This window comes from Ranitomeya variabilis, chromosome 8 (assembly GCF_051348905.1).
Source record: "Ranitomeya variabilis isolate aRanVar5 chromosome 8, aRanVar5.hap1, whole genome shotgun sequence".
Classification (NCBI taxonomy): Eukaryota; Metazoa; Chordata; class Amphibia; order Anura; family Dendrobatidae; genus Ranitomeya; species Ranitomeya variabilis.
The window spans coordinates 205,566,811-205,590,821 of record NC_135239.1 but is presented as its reverse complement, the minus strand read 5'-3'; the positions used below and the strand labels follow the sequence as shown (position 1 = coordinate 205,590,821).

Here is a 24,011-nt window from a genome sequence, read left to right as displayed (position 1 = left end):
TAATGAATATAATATAGATGTATCTAAGGATGTGTGCAATGGGCCGAACGTTATGTTCCGGTATCAGAAAGGAGGGTACATTGTTATTTTCTGATATTTGCAGTCTTTATGCAACAAACACTATTCATTTGGTGCTCCTGACGTTGGCTATTAATAAACGCATGTCCCTTTAGACTAGATATATAATATTTGACATTGTGTAGTACAAGAGCAGTGTATATGGCACCATCGCCAGGGACATAACTAAAGTGGGTCCAGTCCCACAAGAATGCACCAGTGATATAAACCACACATGGTAAGGGCGGCCATTAACAATTTTATGTTGGCGTCCTAAGTCTGTGCTGCTTACTTACCACAAGGTAAGCCCGAATGCCAACATTGAGACACAACCCTCCCAGGATCACCACTATCACAGCAAAGTCTTAAAAGAGACCTCCAGCGAGTTCCCCCAGTCTTTAATATTGTAGGAATACATATCGTGTCCATTTTATTAATCGATCAGATGGTTTTTGTTTTGTTTCTTGCCGTGCTTTTTCTGTACTGTGTGCACTCGGGGTTATAATGTGGTTTTAATGATATTATTCCCTTATTTTATCCTCGGCCACGTGCCCCTTTTTCTTTTGTATCACACAGGTGTGAGGGGCTCAGGTGAGGATTTTGAGTTGACCCTTTGGCCCCTTTCTGTGCTTGCTATATGTGACTCCCCAGTAATAGCTTCTGCATCCAGTTCCTCTGCCTGAGCGGCCGTGCCTGCACCGTGATCCCAGCTGCCTGCCCCAAACTGACTGCCGCTTGCTCTATGTTATTTCCTGCACAATGTCACTTAGATAATATATGTTTTACTAACAGGAGCGGCCATACGACACTGTGACGATGTCAAGGGTTGGGTTGAACCGGACCTGTTTAACTGTACGTCTCCAGCGTACACGGAATTATCTGCGTTGGTAAGAAATGTAAAAAAAATGATACTATTTTATGGTTATGTGTCTACTGTTCTCTGTTATCAGACAAAAGAATAGTGGACTTCTGAATTTGCTAAATGTTGTGATAGTCTATCTGTCCTGTGTATTTACCGTGCCCTTTAAAGGGGTTACCTGTTGCAGTTCAGAGACGTTTACTTCCATATGGGCCGAGGCGTGTGGATGGCACCTGCCAGTCCTGCGTCAGCTCCAGATTACAGCAGATAACCCCTTTAAACTGGATTTGCGGCAACTACGTGATATACACAAGGAATCTGACACCTAAAGACACCAGTCATTTTATTCTCCCCAAAGCTGGACGGTTTAGAGAGAAACGAGACTGAACTGAATACGATAGAGTCCAAGAAACTGTCCCTACGTCTTCGCTCTGTGACCGACCACATGGATCAGTATTTCGGGAACGACGTCTTCATCACCTACCGCTTGCTGTTGCTGCTCATGCAGTTTGAGAACAGGCAGGAAGGGTTTGGGCTAACGGCTACACAGGATGCCCAGTTCACAGAGGTGAGACGGTGTAATCTCTCACCATGCAATGCACAGACATCCAGTGTAAACTAACATGCAAGCATCAGAATTATGAATGCAGCTCTGGATGTGAGTGGAGTATTGAGTATACTGGAATACCACATAGGCACACAGTGTTTTCCAAGGAGGTTTCGGAGCAGAAATTCTCCAAAATTCTGCTTCAAATTTCAAAACTCCTTGGAGTTTCCACTCAAGATTCCTCTACAAAAACTTCATAGTGAAAAAGACTCCGTGTGCACATACCCCTGTGCTGTGTATTGTAATAGCCATTGCGTTTTTGTCTTCTACTAGAACCTTCTCCGGACGGGAAGTTCTGTCCTAAGTCTGAGTAACAAGGAGCATTGGGAAACGCTCCTGCAGAATGAGCGGGGAAGTGCCGGGCTCATGGATCTGTTTCAGGAATATGCCAGCACCCTGGCCAGGAACATGAAGCTTACCTACCTGAACCCAGTGGGCCTTGTGACTCCAAACATTAGTGAGTACTAACAGTGACGACGAACTATAAATAATGCAGTCTGACATATAAAAAAATACAACTGCCCTTTTTTATATTCCCATTGTTCTTCTTTCCCTCCCTCTGATTCCCTGTTGCAGTTATAGAATTAGAGGACCACCTCAGTGATTACTTTGTTAGCAATCGTGTGTGTAGGTGCAGTAATATACTCAGCGGTTGCTGTCTTCTACCTTTTTCAGTGGAGCTCAGGTGCGTTTCGGCATCACGTGACAAATCAGATAGCATTTCTGTCACCTCCTCAATATAAATCTATGAGACTCAGAACAAAGCTAGAGAGCATTGTTCTGCATCTCATAGACTTGCATTGAAAAAAGAAATAAAAAATGACCTCCACTTTACATATCAGTCGCTATGTGATTCGGCAGCTCACAAATTCCGTCACGGGATGCTGGAGGGGAAATAGAAAAAATTACCAAAGTGTTCAAAGTTCTGGGGCTTTTACCTGAACTGAAAGTTATCCCCTGACACTGATCACTGGGGGTCCTGCCGCCCCCCAGCGATTCTAAAGCCCATCTTGAATGGAGCTCAGATACACACTTGACCACTGCTCCGTTCATTGTCTGCAAGTCCCGTAGAGAATGAATAGAGTAGTGGTCGAGCGTTCATCGAGCCTTGTTCTTGGGATGCACAGTCGTTCTCAGGACCCCAACTATCGGACACAGACCCCCAAGCAATCAGGAAGTTGTCTTCAAACTTACAGACAGGGAATAACTTTCAATTCTGGAAATAATCCTTTAATATAGCATTTTATTAAAAAAAAAATATTAAAGAGGTTGCAATGAAAAGCAGACCAAAGGATCACATTGCTGTGACCCCTAGTGATCTACGGTAATTTGTCGGTGAACTTGACGGCTTTTTTATTTCCTGCAGTAATAAAGAAGCATTGCAGACCTCATTGATATCAGTGGCTGTCCATATAATGCACTGATATGCTATTTTTGAATAAAATAACCCCCTTTAATATTAGCAGGATGCACTAGATGAGAGTCGGTGAGGGTGGTCTTCCTGTACAAGTGTTCTTAGAAACTTTTCTCTAACTTCTAAGCATAAACATGAGTAAATGGCGAAAAAAATTGGTATAGATCCTTTGTTGTTGCTGTTAGTGACTTAGCAGTGAGAATCTGTGGCCGTATATCTGACCTTTTACTAACATTTTTGAGAGATGATGTAATTTGAGAAGCAATTCAATAAGAAGGTTCATTAAGTCCACCGCCGAAGGTTCCTGTCCCCAAATCCCTGCTGCCTGAGGAATCTGCCAAGTGGCATGAACGTCAGCACATCTGACACTTTTGTAGCCGCTTTCTTAGAGGAGGAAGAAATGTGAATTAAATGTGATTAGTTCGGTTTGTCGGCCGCTCGCTCCCAGCAACGTTGTCTGGAGATATTGTAGGTTTGCAATTATTGCCAGACATTCATCACAGCCTCAACCAGATTGTGTACAGCAGCTCCTGAGACTCTGCTTCTTCCTTTCCTTGTGACAGTTGTTAATATCGAGCGAGTGGATAATCAGATCCCGCCAAGAAGACATTTTCCCAGGTACCACAGTAGTCTTTTTCGGGGTCAGATTTCCTGGGATCCTCACACTCATGTGGTGCTGCCGGCTTCGGTCCTTAAGCCGCCCAAACCAGCAGGTAATGTGATAATGGAATGAGTTTGTAACTCCATGTATATTCTGTATATGCTATATATGGAATAAATGGCGCTATAATAATAAATAATAATGTAACCAGCATTATTGAATTTCTTTCTCAACCAATCACATTCCTGCTCTCATTTTTAGAGCGGAACTTGAAATTGAAAAAAAGTACTCAGAATCTGTGGATACTATTGGCCAATTCTGATAAATGAGACCATAACCATAAAAAAGATCCAACGACCACATAAATGTTTTGTTTTTGGAAATGCTGAGTGACAACCAATACAAGCGCCATTACAGTTCCCGCATGAGTTGTCATCTAGTTTTCTCAGATTTTGAACTGCAAATCCAACACAATGACAATGACACATCCAAAGATCACACTGTGACGATGCTATATTGTGCCAAACTGAAAATACATGTGGGCATGTTGTGCCCCTGCTACGACTGTGGCAAGAAAGTTGCAACAAATCCAAACCTGCTGGACTCTTTGCCATTTGGATGTTGGCTGTTGCTGCCATTTGCTGGTTGATACGTGACCACATTGATTGGCACGATGTAGTGTCACCATAGTGCAGTATGTAGCCATGCTACATGTGTGACAGCCAAAGACGCCATGTAGCCCCAGAAGAGAACCTATATATAAAGAATATTATTTTTTTTTAGTGCCACCCACAGTTGTGCCATCTCCAACCAGCCCAGAGAGCAACATAACCACAGCTGCACCCCCACCAAAAAGAGTCATCCCAGAACCAGAGCCTGCGCCAACCATACTGGTTCTCATCGTGTACCGCACCATGGGCGACCTACTGCCAGCACGTTACAACACAGAGAGAAGAAGTCTCAGGTGAGCCCCCAATATGGAAAACACTTATGATATTGCTTGTTAACGTCGCCCCCACATTAGCGCCTCATTTAACTCCTTCCTTCCTGGACTGCTCAGCTTTTTAATGGATGTCAGTGCTGCATCTTTAATACTAGACGGCAATATCCTGCATCCTGTTATTAGCAGACGTTGCAAAATTACAACCTCAAGCAGAGCTGAAATGATGGGAGTTCCAGTTTCACTAAACCAGGCAAGTCACGTGATAAAAAGCTTACAAAGTTTTTAATGTCTTTTTTTATTTTTAAGGATCCACAAGAATCCGGTGATAAATACTCCCATCATTAGTGTGTCCGTTCTCAGAGACCAGACCTTTATCCATGGGGATCTGGAGGGAGCGCTGATAATAGACTTTCAACTGCTGGAAACGGTGAACAGAAGCAAACCCGTGTGTGTACAGTGGAATGACACAACCCAGTACGTCCCCTCCGCTGTATACAGCCTACATGTATTATATACTGCATGTATGCATGATGATAGATATTACATTAGAGCCATCCATTTCTTTTACACCTTTGTGTCTTACTTTCAGAGCGGACCATCCAGGGAGCTGGACGGCTAAGGACTGTGAGCTGATCTTCAGGAACACCACTCATGTGCGCTGCCAGTGCTCCCGCTTTGGTAGTTTTGCAGTCCTTATGGATGGTTCCCATCGAGAGGTAAATGTCCTGAATGTTCTTTATTCTGACCTCCCTGATGCTTTCTGCCCTGCATCTAATCCCTATATGATTATAACCTCCCTAAACCCAATAATGAGGAGAGTAATAGGTTTTTCAATGACTTCATAGACTTTAACAATAATCAAATCTTTACCAATCAAAAATTCAGTGTGTTGCAGCAAGGTAATTGTAGAGGTCACAATAATTAAAATATAACCTTTAATAGATCCCACTAAAATACCGTTAGGTATAATTATCCAGTCGGTCTTTAAATAACAAAAACACACAAAAAAAACCCAAAACACAAATCAAAACTGTTTAAAACTTCCACATAACAATCCTCCTATCACAGACGGAGTGGAGTGTCTATAACAATCACTTCCTAGTTATGCTCTATCATGCAAGAAAGGCCCACTGGCCCAATTACACTTGGTGGCTAAAGAGCCCCAACAAAATACCTTTATATAAATATATTAGTAACAGAACGATCTCACCCAGCGTTGCTGTACTTTTGTTTCGTATTCAAGGTATCTAAAGGGTTCCAAAAATGTCCGTGAAATCCGGGGGAGGCTTTCTTTCAGAGATAATCCATACAATACCCCGATTCTTTTAGGACAAATGGAACGCCCTAGTTATAACATCCCCAGGAAAATGGCTCCCGACGCGTTTCCCTTGGCTCCGTTCATCAGGGGAGACAGGCCTTTTAGAATATCGTGGGGGATCAAAGCGCGGCATCCATGGCTCCTCTATTAAGAGCAAACTGGCCTTACCGCGTGTGAATGGGCTGCTTTCAAATAGAACGCCAAATCAAGGATAACACTGTCATATCCGGTGCGTCCCTCAGTGAAGCGCACCGGTGATGCGCACACGTCACAACCACCGCGCCCCAGAAGAAGAGAACCTCATTGGAGCGCTATTCCGAAAATCAAAACATCACATCCAATGCGTCCTATATGGAACGCATGAGTGACCCGCATACGATACACCCTCTGCGCCCAGAGGAAGAAGACCCTCGTTGGGGCGTCACATCCGGTGCGTCCTACCTGGAACGCATTAGTGACCCGCACTGAGTCGCTTAGGTGATCCATGTTACCAGAAGATCACGTGACCTTTTTGTTCTACTAAAGGCAGTCAATCAGTGACAAGTGAGATCCTAAAAGTGGCGTGGAGACAATATGTAATTGAAAGCATACTACAAATACAGTATATTTATGCAAGGGTTTTACAGCCCAAAATCAAAAAAAGAAAGAATTTTCTATGAGGTACTAAAAAAGCCCTCAAATTATACTCTATCCCCAGGGCGGCAGAACACATTAATCAGCCATTTACTTAACCCATACAAGGGGTGGAAAAACTTATATAAAGTCCTACTACTTTCACTCATAAAGGAGGACATATAAAGGGAGGGTTTTTAGCGATCTCTTGGCCTCCGGCAAAAAGACCAATTTGGTAGGTACACGGGCACTAAGCCCTTATTTGAAAGAACCAACATAGTTAGTACAAGATATTTACATATTGTATTACAGAGGATTGGACGTTGGGGAGGAGGTGGGGGATGGAGAGAAAATCCGATTCATAACCTGTCCCTAGATATATTAAGATCAAAAAACCCTACCTAGACAGCGGAGGTTGGCACCCTGGGATAGAGACGAGATTGGCGCCCCCGCTCAGCGGCGTCTATCCCTATTGGCCCTTGATGTCCCTTTATCAATCAATACTGTCTAAGTGCAAGAAACAAGAAAAAAAGGGATTTGATGCAAAGAGGGAAGAGATAGAGAGGTGGCATCTCAGAGACAGGGGATATCTACCAATGCATATCCTAAATACTTGTCCTATTCTTCATCCTACCTTACAATGGAGGTTGGCACCCTAAGGGGGAACGTGAGAGGCGCCCCCATTCCACGGCGGCTGACCCTTCACAAACCCTTTCATATAAAACAATTAAAGGTGAGGGTCTCATTGAGGCCCAAAGGCTGCTGTGTCTTGAGACGAAAAATCCATCTCGTCTCGCATTGTAGAATCCTCCTGTCCCAATTACCATATAAATATCTTGTACTAACTATGTTGGTTCTTTCAAATAAGGGCTTAGTGCCCGTGTACCTACCAAATTGGTCTTTTTGCCGGAGGCCAAGAGATCGCTAAAAACCCTCCCTTTATATGTCCTCCTTTATGAGTGAAAGTAGTAGGACTTTATATAAGTTTTTCCACCCCTTGTATGGGTTAAGTAAATGGCTGATTAATGTGTTCTGCCGCCCTGGGGATAGAGTATAATTTGAGGGCTTTTTTAGTACCTCATAGAAAATTCTTTCTTTTTTTGATTTTGGGCTGTAAAACCCTTACATAAATATACTGTATTTGTAGTATGCTTTCAATTACATATTGTCTCCACGCCACTTTTAGGATCTCACTTGTCACTGATTGACTGCCTTTAGTAGAACAAAAAGGTCACGTGATCTTCTGGTAACATGGATCACCTAAGCGACTCAGTGCGGGTCACTAATGCGTTCCAGGTAGGACGCACCGGATGTGACGCCCCAACGAGGGTCTTCTTCCTCTGGGCGCAGAGGGTGTATCGTATGCGGGTCACTCATGCGTTCCATATAGGACGCATTGGATGTGACGTTTTGATTTTCGGAATAGCGCTCCAATGAGGTTCTCTTCTTCTGGGGCGCGGTGGTTGTGACGTGTGCACATCACCGGTGCGCTTCACTGAGGGACGCACCGGATATGACGGTGTTATCCTTGATTTGGCGTTCTATTTGAAAGCAGCCCATTCACACGCGGTAAGGCCAGTTTGCTCTTAATAGAGGAGCCATGGATGCCGCGCTTTGATCCCCCACGATATTCTAAAAGGCCTGTCTCCCCTGATGAACGGAGCCAAGGGAAACGCGTCGGGAGCCATTTTCCTGGGGATGTTATAACTAGGGCGTTCCATTTGTCCTAAAAGAATCGGGGTATTGTATGGATTATCTCTGAAAGAAAGCCTCCCCCGGATTTCACGGACATTTTTGGAACCCTTTAGATACCTTGAATACGAAACAAAAGTACAGCAACGCTGGGTGAGATCATTCTGTTACTAATATATTTATATAAAGGTATTTTGTTGGGGCTCTTTAGCCACCAAGTGTAATTGGGCCAGTGGGCCTTTTTTGCATGATAGAGCATAACTAGGAAGTGATTGTTATAGACACTCCACTCCGTCTGTGATAGGAGGATTGTTATGTGGAAGTTTTAAACAGTTTTGATTTGTGTTTTGGGTTTTTTTTGTGTGTTTTTGTTATTTAAAGACCGACTGGATAATTATACCTAACGGTATTTTAGTGGGATCTATTAAAGGTTATATTTTAATTATTGTGACCTCTACAATTACCTTGCTGCAACACACTGAATTTTTGATTGGTAAAGATTTGATTATTGTTATTGTTTAAATTAAAGGGGCATGGCTGGTTTTTTGGCCAAAGGCATTAACACCGACACGTGGGCGGCGGAAGCTAAGGAGGTTTTTTCGGACAAAGCTTTTATACAGCCTAAATACACTCCATCATATAGCAATGCCTTCAAAGAATTAACAAAAGTGTATAAGAACCAAATCTCTAGTTGGTGGGAAGTTCAGAGTTTGGAAAACTACTTAAGAGCAGAGATAGTGCCTAGACATTTGAGAATTACTCTACAGCCGGGATTTAGATATAGGGGTTGTAATTTAAGCGAGCGCTGGGAGAAGGAGGCTACAGCGAGTTCCTTGAGGTTTATGAAACTTCTTTTGGAAGAGGAGAAGAAGACTCTCTCTGCCGCGGATAATCTTCTGCAAGAACAGATTGAGGTAACTAAGAAGTTCTCGGCAGAGACAGATTTCTCCTCAAAAGAAACTACACTCCAGAACACAATTGAACGATTTCAATATAACCTCAAGGAACGAAAACATCGGAACTTTATACGTGACTTACAAGAATTTAAAGAGAATAAAGCTTACCAACTGCCTATTAATAGGGGTCACATAAGGAATTTGGAGACGGACGTTTCCTCTACGGACACAGACCTGTCTGACTCTGAGACTCGCGTTAAAACCTCTAGAGGGAGACAGAGGGGAAGAGGTAACCAGAGGGGACGGCCTGGGGATAGAAATTCCCGTTTTTTAGATCAAGGATACTATCTGAGGAGCAAACCCGGCCCAAACAACTGACTATTACAGACCCTACACAGATAATCAACCTCTCCTCACGAACCCTCAGTGATTTAGAGATTCAGGTGTTGAATAGAGGCCTCAATTTTGTACCTACCTCGGATTTCCAGGTTTTCGAAAGCGTTAAGGACCTTAATTTATTTGTGAGAAAATTAAAATGGAGAAAACACTACATTAGAGAGGATAAACGTCTGTGCCAGGAAATGAGAATACCGGATGAGCTTCTGACAGACATCAGACTTCTGTATGGTCTGTCAGATCCAATTCCGGAACAGACAGGACAGGGGCCCTTTACTGGTTTGAAATCTAAGAGTTGTAGGATGCCACCCACACAAGGTGATCAATCCACTTTGGATGTTTTCCTGGAGGTAGTAACCAAGGATCTGGAAACTTTGGGGACACAAAAAATAAGAGGAACAAAATATAATCTATCAAAAATTGAAATGGAAGCCTTACATACCCTAGAACAAGACCAAAGTATTACCATAAAACCCTCGGACAAGGGGGGGAACATGGTGATAATGAACCATGCTGATTACCAAGGCATGTGTGAAACAATTTTGAGGGATAAGAATTCCTATGCAAAACTGTCCAATAATCCAACTTCTATATTTATTGGACAACTGAGACAAATTTTGAATGACGCTCGTATGGCTGCACTCATAGATAAAAATGAATATGATTTTTTGAATTCGGTACACCCTGTCCTGGCAACTTTCTACTGTCTCCCAAAAATTCACAAAGGTGTTATCACCACTAAAGGGGAGACCTATAGTATCAGGGATAGATAGTATTTGTCATCATGTCGGAATCTATTTGGATGAAATCTTGAAACCTTTTGTTACATCCTTACACTCCTACACGAGGGATTCCACCGATCTCCTAAGAAAGCTTGATGGCCTCAATCTCGAACCCGATACAATTTTATGCAGTATCGACGTAGAGGCATTGTATTCATCCATTAATCACGTAGACGGGCTGAGAGCAGCTGAATATTTCCTGAGAGGCAGAGGCCAACAATGTTTGGAGCATAATAACTTTGTACTTAAACTATTGGAATTCTGTCTGACTAAAAACATCTTTTTGTTCAATGGGACCCTCTACCACCAGCTCAGGGGCACCGCGATGGGTAATTCCTGTGCGCCCTCATACGCGAATTTGCTCCTGGGCTGGTGGGAATAAAACATTGTCTTTAGTGACCTTTATGTGGATGAATGTGCAAACATCATATTTTGGTCACGCTATATTGATGATGTGCTGCTAATTTGGAAAGGGGACATCACGGGACTTGTAAACTTTGTGGCCAAACTAAACGTGAACCCATTGGGTTTGACATTTACTTTTGAATACAATAGAGAGGAGTTGTCTTTTTTGGACATTAATATCTTGAAAACCGAAAATGGGGATATCCAAACTAAAATCTATAGAAAGCCTACGGCTACTAATGCTCTTCTGAGATGGGACAGTCACCATCCTGTCCCATTGAAAAAGGGCATCCCAAAGGGACAGTACATAAGAGTCTGCCGAAATTGTTCTTCTGAGGATGACTTTCAGGAACAGGCAGCTGACTTACGACGACGTTTTCTGGATAGGGGCTACCCAGATGGGATTCTACGTAAGGCATATAGAGACACAAAGGAGCTCAGTAGAACCCAGCTGTTAAATCCAAAACAGCAAAGGGATGAAATAGGTGTGAGTCGCTTCATCACAACTTACAATTCTGGAGCCCAGCAGGTCAGATCTATATTGCAGAAGCACTGGCCCATCTTGCAGATGGATGTGGATGTTGGAGAGTTGGTGGGACCCTACCCTCGTATCACCTATCAAAAGGGTAGATCTATAGGAGATAGAGTGGTGCATAGCCATTACCAGCCTCCAAGGAGAGAGACATGGCTCACTAATAGTACTAAGGGGTGCTACAGATCTAGCGGATGTGTGGGATGTCCCGTTATGGACATAGGTCAATCCTTTAGGAGCAATGTGACAGGCCAGGAATACAAGATACAACATTTCATCAACTGTCGCTCCAAAGGAGTAATCTATAAAGCTACTTGCCCATGTGGCCTGGAATATGTGGGCAAGACATCTCGAGAACTTAGGAGACGTGTGGGTGAGCACCTTAGAGATATTGCCCTTAAAAGGGACACACCCCTGGCGAGACACATGGCCAGCGATCATGATGGAGAGATTTCCGACCTGCGATTTATGGGAATTGACAAGATAGAGGCACTTAAAAGAGGTGGTAATTGGGACAGGAGGATTCTACAATGCGAGACGAGATGGATTTTTCGTCTCAAGACACAGCAGCCTTTGGGCCTCAATGAGACCCTCACCTTTAATTGTTTTATATGAAAGGGTTTGTGAAGGGTCAGCCGCCGTGGAATGGGGGCGCCTCTCACGTTCCCCCTTAGGGTGCCAACCTCCATTGTAAGGTAGGATGAAGAATAGGACAAGTATTTAGGATATGCATTGGTAGATATCCCCTGTCTCTGAGATGCCACCTCTCTATCTCTTCCCTCTTTGCATCAAATCCCTTTTTTTCTTGTTTCTTGCACTTAGACAGTATTGATTGATAAAGGGACATCAAGGGCCAATAGGGATAGACGCCGCTGAGCGGGGGCGCCAATCTCGTCTCTATCCCAGGGTGCCAACCTCCGCTGTCTAGGTAGGGTTTTTTGATCTTAATATATCTAGGGACAGGTTATGAATCGGATTTTCTCTCCATCCCCCACCTCCTCCCCAACGTCCAATCCTCTGTAATACAATATGTAAATATCTTGTACTAACTATGTTGGTTCTTTCAAATAAGGGCTTAGTGCCCGTGTACCTACCAAATTGGTCTTTTTGCCGGAGGCCAAGAGATCGCTAAAAACCCTCCCTTTATATGTCCTCCTTTATGAGTGAAAGTAGTAGGACTTTATATAAGTTTTTCCACCCCTTGTATGGGTTAAGTAAATGGCTGATTAATGTGTTCTGCCGCCCTGGGGATAGAGTATAATTTGAGGGCTTTTTTAGTACCTCATAGAAAATTCTTTCTTTTTTTGATTTTGGGCTGTAAAACCCTTGCATAAATATACTGTATTTGTAGTATGCTTTCAATTACATATTGTCTCCACGCCACTTTTAGGATCTCACTTGTCACTGATTGACTGCCTTTAGTAGAACAAAAAGGTCACGTGATCTTCTGGTAACATGGATCACCTAAGCGACTCAGTGCGGGTCACTAATGCGTTCCAGGTAGGACGCACCGGATGTGACGCCCCAACGAGGGTCTTCTTCCTCTGGGCGCAGAGGGTGTATCGTATGCGGGTCACTCATGCGTTCCATATAGGACGCATTGGATGTGACGTTTTGATTTTCGGAATAGCGCTCCAATGAGGTTCTCTTCTTCTGGGGCGCGGTGGTTGTGACGTGTGCGCATCACCGGTGCGCTTCACTGAGGGACGCACCGGATATGACAGTGTTATCCTTGATTTGGCGTTCTATTTGAAAGCAGCCCATTCACACGCGGTAAGGCCAGTTTGCTCTTAATAGAGGAGCCATGGATGCCGCGCTTTGATCCCCCACGATATTCTAAAAGGCCTGTCTCCCCTGATGAACGGAGCCAAGGGAAACGCGTCGGGAGCCATTTTCCTGGGGATGTTATAACTAGGGCGTTCCATTTGTCCTAAAAGAATCGGGGTATTGTATGGATTATCTCTGAAAGAAAGCCTCCCCCGGATTTCACGGACATTTTTGGAACCCTTTAGATACCTTGAATACGAAACAAAAGTACAGCAACGCTGGGTGAGATCGTTCTGTTACTAATATATTTATATAAAGGTATTTTGTTGGGGCTCTTTAGCCACCAAGTGTAATTGGGCCAGTGGGCCTTTCTTGCATGATAGAGCATAACTAGGAAGTGATTGTTATAGACACTCCACTCCGTCTGTGATAGGAGGATTGTTATGTGGAAGTTTTAAACAGTTTTGATTTGTGTTTTGGGTTTTTTTTGTGTGTTTTTGTTATTTAAAGACCGACTGGATAATTATACCTAACGGTATTTTAGTGGGATCTATTAAAGGTTATATTTTAATTATTGTGACCTCTACAATTACCTTGCTGCAACACACCGACTTCATAGACTTGATTATCTATATGATCATTCATCTGGCAGTGTTATATGGACACTTCTCCGTAGCTTGTACATTGCCTCATTGTATAATATGGGTCTCCTTCTTTCAATGTAACAGCAATTGGAGGGAGATCTGGAGACCTTGGCCGTGGTCTCTTACACCTGCGTGTCCATCTCGCTGGCGGCTCTTCTGTCTACATTTGCGATCTTGACGTCTCTGAAGGGGGTGAAATCCAACACGAGGGGGATCCACTCTAATATCGCCGCTGCACTTTTCTTCTCTGAGTTTGTGTTTCTACTGGGCATCAACAGCACAGAAAACGAGGTATGAGAGTGGAACGTGAAGGGGTATTCTGGTAAGAAAATGGATCGGTGGAGGTCAGCACTGATCGGTGGAGCTCAGGAACTGTTCCCCACCTCTGAACACAGCTTTCCTGTTCTGCCCTATAAAGAATGAATGGTGCGGCAGCACACCTACACAACCATCACCCCGATTACACGAGGCACTACATTCTGGTGATCATTTGGGGTCTCAGCAGTTGGACCCTCACCGATTTAGTAGTTATCACCCATCTTGTTCACTCTAGAATAACCCTTTAATCTGTTTTCCCCATTACACATTTGTGGCATTTCCTGTGGATAAATCTTGGATAGGTGGGAGTCTCACCTTTGGGGGATGGGGTGCCCCTAACCCTTGTTCCATCACTTCACAGAAGCGACTGTTGTAAATTAATTCTGGTGTTTCTTTGTCTTTCTCCCAGTTCCTCTGCACCGTGATCGCCATCCTGCTTCATTATTTCTTCTTGTCCACGTTTGCCTGGTTCTTTGTGGACGGACTCCATATTTACCGCATGCAGACAGAAGTCAGGAACGTGAACTACGGGGCCATGCGGTTTTACCACGCCATTGGTTGGGGCGTTCCAGCCATTATTACAGGTACACATCTTATGATGTCAGGCTCACGTTTGTCCATCGAGCCCTAGATTTGTACCACAAATCATAATAAATGTCTTTCCCCGCAGGTTTGGCGGTGGGACTGGACCCTGAAGGTTACGGAAACCCAGATTTCTGCTGGATCTCGATCCATGATAAACTTGTGTGGAGTTTTGCTGGACCAGTCGCTATTGTCATAGTGGTAAATATTCCTCCTTTACGAGTAGCCATTAAAAGATGAGCAGATGTATTTTTTTCCATCTCATTCATTTCATCTCCATGATATAAATTTATGCTGGAAGTTCAACGAACCAGCAGTTACTAAAAAATTGAGGCATCTTGTGCAAAATATTGATGGATATTCTCCAAGTTCACAAACTGATACTTATTTTTCCAAAAGAATGAAGAGTAACAATAATCTATAAAGTTGCTAAAGCTGGGAAAGTGGTCACTGCTTCCCACAAGATCAACACATTCTTCTCCTTAAATACTCAGTACTGCTGTGAACTTTGTTCCTTTCACTACCTGCCTGGGATCTCCCTATAACACTCATCCTTATTCTATCCTCCTGCTCTATCGCATTCAGCCTCGTCTACACTGATATAAGGACATGAAGTGACTGGTCACTGCCTTCTACAAAGTCAGCACCATCTTCTCCTGCTGCTGTGAACTTTCCTATGATCAGATCTGCTATAATCCTCACTTTCTCCACGCTTGAGCGGATCTTACATGCTTTTTTATGATTGGTTTCAGATTAATGGCGTTATGTTCCTCATGGTGGCCAAACTTGCCTGCTCCCCCGGACAGAAGGAAACAAAGAAAAAATCTGTACTGTAAGTGTATCCTGAGCTTCCTTTATATATCGAACTACGGTATATTATGCTCATCTTAAAGAAACAGTCCGGGCAAAGCGGTTATACTGTGCTATGGCTAGTGCAGGGCCTAAAGTGGTGGGGCATGACCGGGATTTTCTCCTTGGTGCCATGCTTCGCCCCTCAGACCCTGCACTGATCATAATGCCTCATTCACACGTCAGTGAGAAGATCGTACGAGAAAATAAGTCTGAGGTTTATTAGCAATTTTTATATGAGAAATTGGATAGTGCATCATTTTTTACCATCAGTAAAGTTTTCTCAAATGAAAAAGGAAAAAATTTTTGGAGGGGGTTTATCTATCAAACTCCGTGACTTGCATTGCCAAATTGGATCCACCCACTGCAGCACAGCACTGCTTCATGTGAATAGGGCCGGCTGTTATATCTTAGGGTACTGTCACACAGTGCAATTTTCGTCGCTACGACGGCACGATCCGTGACGTCGCAGCGTCGTATGATTATTGCTCCAGCGTCGTAGACTGCGGTCACACTTTGCAATCACGGCGCTGGAGCGATGCCGAAGTCCCCGGGTAACCAGGGTAAACATCGGGTAACTAAGCGCAGGGCCGCGCTTAGTAACCCGATGTTTACCCTGGTTACCAGCGTAAACGTTAAAAAAACAAACAGTACATACTCACATTCCGGTGTCTGTCCCCGGCGTCTCAGCTTCTCTCCACTGTGTAAGCACCATAGCCGGAAAGCAGAGCGGTGACGTCACCGCTGTGCTCGCTTTCCGGCCGGCAGGCGCTCACACAGTGCAGAGAAGCTGAGACGCCGGAGGACAGACACCGGAATGTAAGTATGTACTGTTTGTTTTTTTAACGTTTACGCTGGTAACCAGGGTAAACATCGGGTTACTAAGCGCGGCCCTGCGCTTAGTTACCCGATGTTTACCCTGGTTACAAGCGAACACATCGCTGGATCGCTGTCACACACAACGATCCAGCGATGTCAGCGGGTGATCAAGCGATGAAAGAAAGTTCCAAACGATCTGCTATGACGTACGATTCTCAGCAGGGTCCCTGATCGCTGCTGCGTGTCAGACACTGCGATATCGTAACGATATCGCTAGAACGTCACGAATCGTACCGTCGTAGCGATCAAAATTGCACTGTGTGACAGTACCCTTACACAGACACGCTGCTGTGCAGTAAAAAAAAAACTGTGAAGGGCACACAGTGCTGAATCAGCGATGTTTCCTTTCATTCTCAGAATTGGTGGTGTCCTAGAGGCCAGACCCCCATATTCCAGCGACATGCCCTTACTTACCAGAATAGGAAAACTCCTTATAGGAGCTGTACAGAATTTCAGAAATACATCCCTTATAAATGTGACATATTGTAGTGATTGCAGTGGAAACAAATGTTCCTATGAGCCCTCATTCACAATAATCTCACAGTGTAAATGGACCTCAGTGTCCCTTTAATAGCTCATGATGGAGGAAATGATATATTGAATGTGCATCCAGCTTGTATGAAATATATTGTATAATCGTGTGCAATTGCAATCAGCGTGAGCACGCATAGCGTGACGTAAGATGGGGGTGTAATGTGAATATGGCGTCCTCCTCCCTCGGTGCCCCTTTGTACATGTATGCATGCTGCAGATCGTGCCCCTTGTATACGGAATACATGATGAATGTATTGATGTTCTCTTTCCTGGTGTAATCTCCATGTCTGTGCTCTCTGCTGCTTCTTCCTGTCTCCCTGTAGCATGACTATACGGAGCTCCTTCATTCTCCTCCTGTTTATCAGCACTGCCTGGCTATTCGGTCTGCTGGCTGTAAATAACAGCATTCTGGCCTTTCACTACCTCTATGTTCTGCTCTGCAGTCTGCAGGTAAAATCACTTCCTACGGCTCTGGTCAATGGTTCATATCCGGGACAGATCTGTATCTGATCGCGCTCGTGTCTTGTGCGATATAAGGTTTATGTAATAAAGCCGACGCCATGAAATGCAGACCGTGCACAATATGATGGAAACGGCGTCATCTGTAGACGGCGTCATCTCTGTAATTCTGACCAAGTATTTAGAGGGCATCGGGCCGATCTTGTCTGCTCATCTTCGGCCTCATTCGACATTAAAGATTTTCATCAGTGTTTGGTCAGTACATGGATTGTACACTGATGTCGTCCGTGTGCTGCCAGGGGTTTTCATGGACCCATAGACTTATAGGGGAGTCGTGATTTGGATAAAAAATGAACATTTCTTAGCTCAGTCCACAGAAAACAAGGCCGTGTTAACAGCCACATAGACTATAATGGGTACATGTTCTATCAGTGAAAAAAAAAAACAGATTGAACTCAGACATTAAAAAATGGACGTTTGATTGAGGCCTTAATGCCAATCAACTATATGGAGGGGCCAAATATTATAAGAGCTGAGAACCTGCATCTACAACTCAAAGGGAGAAATCAGCAATTAGGAGGCTATAAAAAATGTCAGGATTGATTATAGCAGCCCCAGTAAAGTTGTATGCCACCTACTTTTCATTATGATCCCATTATGCCCCATTGCCTTCATATTCCCCCTCTACATCATATCCGTGTACTCTATGACTCTCTGTGCCGTCATTCTGCCTCCATATCCTCTGTATATACAATAAACCATCATTTTATTACTATGCTTGCATGTGTCCCATGTACAAAGACTGTTTCTCTCCATATATACTGTATACCATCACCGTCTCTTTTATACCCTAACATGTCACCACATGACATTACAGTACCCATTTATCCCAATGTCCGGCATTTCTCCCATTAGTGCATGGTGCCCCATATTCTACCCCTCGATGCTCAATGCCTCTTACTTCCACAGTTGTATTATGCACACACTATGTCATGTCTGATGCCTCCACAGGGTTTGGCGGTGCTGGTCCTTTTCTGCATATTCAATGAAGAAGTCCAAGAGGGTTGGAAAATAGTATGTCTTGGCAAGAAGGGTCAGGGAGAGGAGTCATCCAGACAAGCTCCAATGGGGGTAATGTACTGTGACTGTTTTCTGCTGTATGGTTAGTTGCATCCATCGTGAGATATACTGTGTATAAATCTTATTTCTTTCCTCGCAGGGTCCTAATGCTTACAATAATACGGCCTTATTTGAGGAGAGCGGTCTGATCAGGATCACTTTAGGGGCATCCACAGTGTCGTCGGTCAGCAGCGTGCGCACCGCACGTACCCACTCCAGTCACAGAGCCTATCTGAGGTAGACCGCTGATTTATTGCAGACCCCCGAGCCCTTTTATCTTGAGAAAGATCTGATAATACAGCATTAGATGGATGGACACCCGGTGTGACTGCTGCCACGCTTCCCTTCTTCGCTTTCATTTGAGTCATAGATATTCGGCTTATCGGCCATAGACATTACAGTGAGCCTGTCAGGTGCAACATCCCTGGTAACCAGTCCATCTTAGAGGACCTCGGTCCGTCGTGGGACCGAGGTAAAGGGTTTATACTATTTAACTAAGGCTTTTCTGTACTTTCTGCATTAGTAATTAGGAATTTTTGTTGTACGGTATGGAAACTCTGTTAGGTATTTGTTATGAGTAGGTTTTAGGAAAATATAAGAACCCGTTTTCAAACACCGTTATAAGACGGGGCTTTATATTCAGAAGACTGGAGAGTGGTCTCACACTGGAGGACCTGGCACGTCCAGACATTACGTGGACAGTCCATTCAATTGGTTGAGAGCTGCGTAATTCTTCACCATTCCTGTGGTGGCGCTGCAGGGAAACTGCTATGGTCTCTAGTTTACAGCTAATCAATGAGGTTCCTAGGAGATGGTGCCCTGTTTTCAGTTTATAGTCTGGGAACAACTTTTTGTTCAAGGTGGAGAAACCCTTTAAGTTTTTACGTTGACCTTGTTGATTCTTTTGCAGAGAAAACATGGCAGCTCGACAGGGATCCGCCAAGGACCATAGTCATCACTCTGGTCCTACAGACCTAGACATGGCAATGTTTCATCGAGATGCTGGAGGAGGTAAAGAAATATGTTAAAGGGTTTTTCCAGGACTATACTATTGGTTATCCTTAGAATAGATCATTAAGAGAGTGGATCAAATAGATTCTCAGGACCCTGGTGCAACGATTGTCCATGGCTGCTGAGCTGAAGCCCTGTAAAAACTCCTCGTACCTGCCGGCATTCATTCTGATTAGTTGATGATGCACACATGGCTTTGTGCTGGAGCCCCAGAATTAGGCTCAGAGGGCTCTCGTCCTGTGGTCACGGACTACGACGTGGCTGCTGGACCAGGGTTCTGGAAATGTATTTGATCAACTCTTGTCATGAATATCAGATTCAGGGGTCTGACACCAGGTACCCCCACTAATCAGCTGTTTGCAGCTGCGGACAGATGTAAACAGTGTATGGATCTCTGTACACCGTGTCGTGGCCACTCTCAGGTACTGCAGCCAGGTCTCATTCACTTCAATAGGATGCAGCAACCAAGAACAGCCTACCCTAACCCTACCTACCCTAACAGTACAGGTTCTGCCTTGTGCCATTTACCCTGTGTATATTCGGGTCTTATTGCAAACATTATTGGTGAATAATATTTTCTCCATGTGCGTATTATCTCTTTAGAACAAGATTCCGACTCGGACAGCGACCTGTCATTGGATGAGGAGCGCAGCCTTTCTATCCCATCATCAGAAAGTGAAGAAAATGTCCGTCCCCGAAGCAGGTTCCAGCGGCAGTTCAAGCGAGCAGCTCACAGCGAAAGGCTCCTGACCAACCCATCAAACCACAGCCCTAAAGGTGACGCCACGGCCCCCACATCGTGCGATGTATCAAGGGTCTCAGGGGAGCGAGTGCACTGTATAATAAAGATAATGTCCGTATTGCAAAGGAACTACATCCATAACCCCTTCACATCCCCAGGACTCAGCCTTATCTCCGGTAACAGTACAACACTCATAGACACCTCTCTTTCCTTACAGATATGGATGGCAATGACCTGATGTCCTATTGGCCGGCCCTGGGAGACACAGAGGGGCAGCCAAACTCACTGCAGAAATGGGGGTCTGAAAGGAAACTTGGCATTGATCTCAATAAAGACGCGGCTAACAATAACCAGCCAGACCTGACCAGCGGGGATGAAAACTCCCTCACACACTCCCATAGGCAGAGAAAAGGTGACGACATACCATAATTAGCTTAAAATTGTTACAAATGTCTAGGGTGATATTGCCGTTAAAGGGGCTGTCCTGTCTTGAGTATCCCTTTTCATACACTTTACAGAGGAAACAAATGGGCCTCATATCTTAATCACTGAATTAAGTTTTCTCCTTCATCCCATTGTCCCTGGGACTGTGGAGCAGAAGGCATAAAATTCACTGCTGACCCCATAACTGGCAGAGTCCAGACCTCCTCTGGTACTACCATCAGAACAAACACCGTGCCCCCACCGTGAGCTTCATGGCTGAGCAGCTGCATGAAGCCGTACATCACCAAGCACAATGCCGAGTGTAGGATGGAGTGGTGTAAAGCCGCCACCACTGGACTCTGGAAGAGACGTGTTCTGTGCAGTAATGGGTCACACGTCTGGCATCTGATGGAGGAGTCTGGGTTTGGTGATTCCAGTCACCCCCTGACTGCATTGTGCCCACCATACAGTTGAAGGAGGATAATGCTATGGGCTTGTTATCAGGGGGTCAGCCTTGACCCCTTAGTTACCATTGAAAACATTGTGGACAATTCAGCTTCAGCTTTGTGGGAACAGTTTTTTCTGTTCCCCATGACTGTGCCCAGTGCATAGGGTCTATACAGACAAGATTGGGAGAGTTTGGTGGAAGAAAAATGACTGGCATTACAGATCCCTGACCTCAACCTCATCCAACACCTTAGGGATGACCTAGAACGGAGATTGTGAGCCCAGCGTCCCCTCAACATCAGGGTCTGACCCCACAAATGCTCTTCTGGATGATGGAGCAAAAATTCCCACAACATCTTGTAGAAAGCCTTCCCAGAACATCAGGAGCTGTTATAGACTGGACCGATTCTACAGGGTGGGCCATTTATATGGATACACCTGGGTGGGCCATTTAAAAAGTTGGATCCAAAATGGCCGACTTCAAAATGGCCGCCATGATCACCACCCATCTTGAAAAGTTTCCCCCCTCCCATATACTAATGTGCCACAAACAGGAAGTTGGTATCACCAACCATTCCCATTTTATTTAGGTGTATCCATATACATGGCCCACCCTGTATATTAATGCCTATGGATTTAGAATTTTATAACAGTTACACAAATAACATTCTCAACCAAGGTGTTTAAACCCCTCCCCCCCTCCTGAAAACCTCCCCCACCCCCCTAACAATTGTTATTCAGAATACCATATCATAGATATACGACCAAACAGAATAAGTCAGGCCGGTCAGGTGGAAAGGCACACATCCGATTGGCATTGGTAAACGCAATGTGTAGTGATTCCATAGCAAATGATACACATCTAACGAGATCCTATCGAGGCTGATCGCTGGTTACCGCCAAGCCAGGGACCCCATAATTTATCGAAATATTTACTTTTATCTCTTTTTCCAATGATATGAGGGACTCAACTTGATTAATACACTCTCTGCCTGTCGGGGGGATTGCAGAAATCCAGTTTTTAGCAATCAGTTTTCTAGCCATGTATAGTAATCGAGCTATGGCAAGTTTCCCGGGCTCAACAGTACACAGTTCATCTACATATCCCAGTATGCAGGCGAGAGGATTACTAGTCACCACGCACCCATAGGCTGATTCTATATGGCCCAAAACTACTCCCCAATATGAGTGCAGACATGGGCATGACCATAACATGTGCTATATTCCTGCTTCTTGTTGGGGGAACTAAACTTTTAAAAGTGATTGTATATATTTCTTCTGACTGCTCAAGAGTATGCGCAGAATCGCTGAAGTCTGCTTTATGTGCACTCATGAAGGAGCTCAACACTTCTACTTCTAATGTGAGAAATTCTGTTCATCTGCACATAACACTTACCAGTGTAGGGGGCTACTACATAGACAAGTTTTAAAAGTTTAGCTACATTTTAAGAATTCCAAAATTAATTAAAAAAAAAGTTTTCCTAACCTATTTCCTGTTGTATTTTTCCCACCCAGGAATCTTGAAGAATCGACTTCAGTATCCACAAGGTTTGCCGTCCATGGGTAGGATGACAAATGAACTCTCTTGGTATAAGACCTCCACGTTGGGACACAGGGCTGTGCCGGCAGCCTCGTATGGCAGAATGTATTCTGGAGCTGGCAGTCTGTCTCAGCCAAACAGCAGATACTCTTCTCGAGAGCAGCTTGACATGCTGATGAGAAAGCAGATGTCCAGAGAGCAACTGAGTAGGAATAATTCCCGAGAACTTCTGGAAGCTGTACCCAGTAGACATGGGTCCCGAGAACAACTAGATACCATTCCCAGTCGACATGGTTCAAGAGAACACCTGGAAATTATTTCCAGTCGACAAGGATCTAGAGAACATCTAGAAAGCATATCAAGCCGACATGGTTCTAGAGAACATTTAGACCAGTCTGATGTGAGAAGCGATATAAGGGATAACCTGCCCAGAAGGCATGCTTCTAAGGAACACCTGGAAGAGTTACATAGCAGATACGGGTCAAGAGAGCAACTTGACCCAGGGCCAGTACGGGAGCTGTCTAGAGAATGGGTAAACACCTTGCCAGGTAGGCAAGTTTCTAGAGAGAGAATGGACTCTATATTAAACAGACATCCTTCTAGGGAACAACTAGACCTTCAGTCGAGAAGACAGCCTTCCAGAGAACAACTAGCATCAAGTAGGCAATTGTCAAGGGAACAACTGGACTTTTTATCAAGAAGGTCTAACTCCAGAGACCACCTGGACACAGTGCCTACTTCATGTACAGATAACTTAGAACCTCTTTCTAGAAGGCAGCCGTCTAGAGAAAATTTGGAAACTCTTTCTAAAAGGCTTCCATCTAGGGACAACCTTGAACTTCTGTCTAGAAGACAACCTTCCAGGGAAAATTTAGACACGGTTCCCAGTCGGCATCCATCCACCGAGCAGCTAGATATCTTATCATCCATCCTGGCTTCATTTAATACATCCGTCCTTTCATCCAATAATTCCGCCCAACAAACCGTGAACCCTTCAGTGCAAAACTCCTCAACCCCATCTATGCTGTGTTCTTCTACACCCCATTCTGCCACCTCGCACAGCATATCCGAGATGTCTGCAGATTCTGAGTAAGTCAGATCTATTTATCTGTTGATGAAAATTCACCAGAACGTTCTCTGATAAAATTATACAAACTATTGTAGAACATTCACTTTCTCAGGCTGTACAGATGGCTATCAACGTAACCCATGCAGTGACATTAGCAAATGGCTGGACACCCCAAAAATCGTTAGAGAAGGTTGCTGACCCTTTTCTTAGCTGCTTTTTATTGCACTGGAGATGAGGTGGTTTTGCATATTACAAACACAAGTAGTATTGCATCAGTTCAGTGAGGGCGAGACCCTGCCTATGGGTAGATCAGACAGTTGACCCCCAGCTCACTAATACGTCTGATAATTGGAGCACTGCATCTTTGGGGTACATTATGCATGCACTACTTTTAGATAGACATGAGTGAAAGGGTTTCAGTCTCCAGATTTATCTAATGACTGCTTCCATTCTTCAACGCTAAGGTATTGAAAGTGGTGAAATATTATAAAACAAAGTACAATAGTAAGTTTTA

General features: G+C 44.2%; 1 protein-coding gene and 1 long non-coding RNA gene across 4 annotated transcripts in view; one reads left to right on the top strand and one right to left on the bottom strand.

Annotated features, from left to right (window-relative positions):
• Positions 1–24,011, bottom strand: part of LOC143787595 (uncharacterized) — a 153,679-nt gene that overhangs the window by 102,042 nt on the left and 27,626 nt on the right. The gene's annotated exons all lie outside the window — the stretch shown is intronic.
• CELSR3 (cadherin EGF LAG seven-pass G-type receptor 3) overlaps positions 1–24,011 on the top strand; it is a 101,007-nt gene that overhangs the window by 75,036 nt on the left and 1,960 nt on the right. The window contains exons 17-35 of one of the 3 annotated variants that reach the window (XM_077276479.1): positions 634–648; positions 850–944; positions 1,275–1,484; positions 1,797–1,980; positions 3,501–3,650; positions 4,322–4,502; positions 4,788–4,955; positions 5,071–5,197; positions 13,610–13,816; positions 14,253–14,427; positions 14,514–14,626; positions 15,178–15,257; positions 17,011–17,137; positions 18,158–18,277; positions 18,366–18,502; positions 19,176–19,276; positions 19,880–20,053; positions 20,236–20,430; positions 22,404–23,517. In XM_077276479.1, the coding sequence (XP_077132594.1) occupies positions 634–648; positions 850–944; positions 1,275–1,484; positions 1,797–1,980; positions 3,501–3,650; positions 4,322–4,502; positions 4,788–4,955; positions 5,071–5,197; positions 13,610–13,816; positions 14,253–14,427; positions 14,514–14,626; positions 15,178–15,257; positions 17,011–17,137; positions 18,158–18,277; positions 18,366–18,502; positions 19,176–19,276; positions 19,880–20,053; positions 20,236–20,430; positions 22,404–23,517 (3,673 nt within the window). Of the gene's footprint in view, positions 1–633; positions 649–849; positions 945–1,274; positions 1,485–1,796; positions 1,981–3,500; positions 3,651–4,321; positions 4,503–4,787; positions 4,956–5,070; positions 5,198–13,609; positions 13,817–14,252; positions 14,428–14,513; positions 14,627–15,177; positions 15,258–17,010; positions 17,138–18,157; positions 18,278–18,365; positions 18,503–19,175; positions 19,277–19,879; positions 20,054–20,235; positions 20,431–22,403; positions 23,518–24,011 lie in introns of those variants that run through there. The other 2 variants (XM_077276480.1, XR_013218408.1) reach the window with 2 other exon arrangements.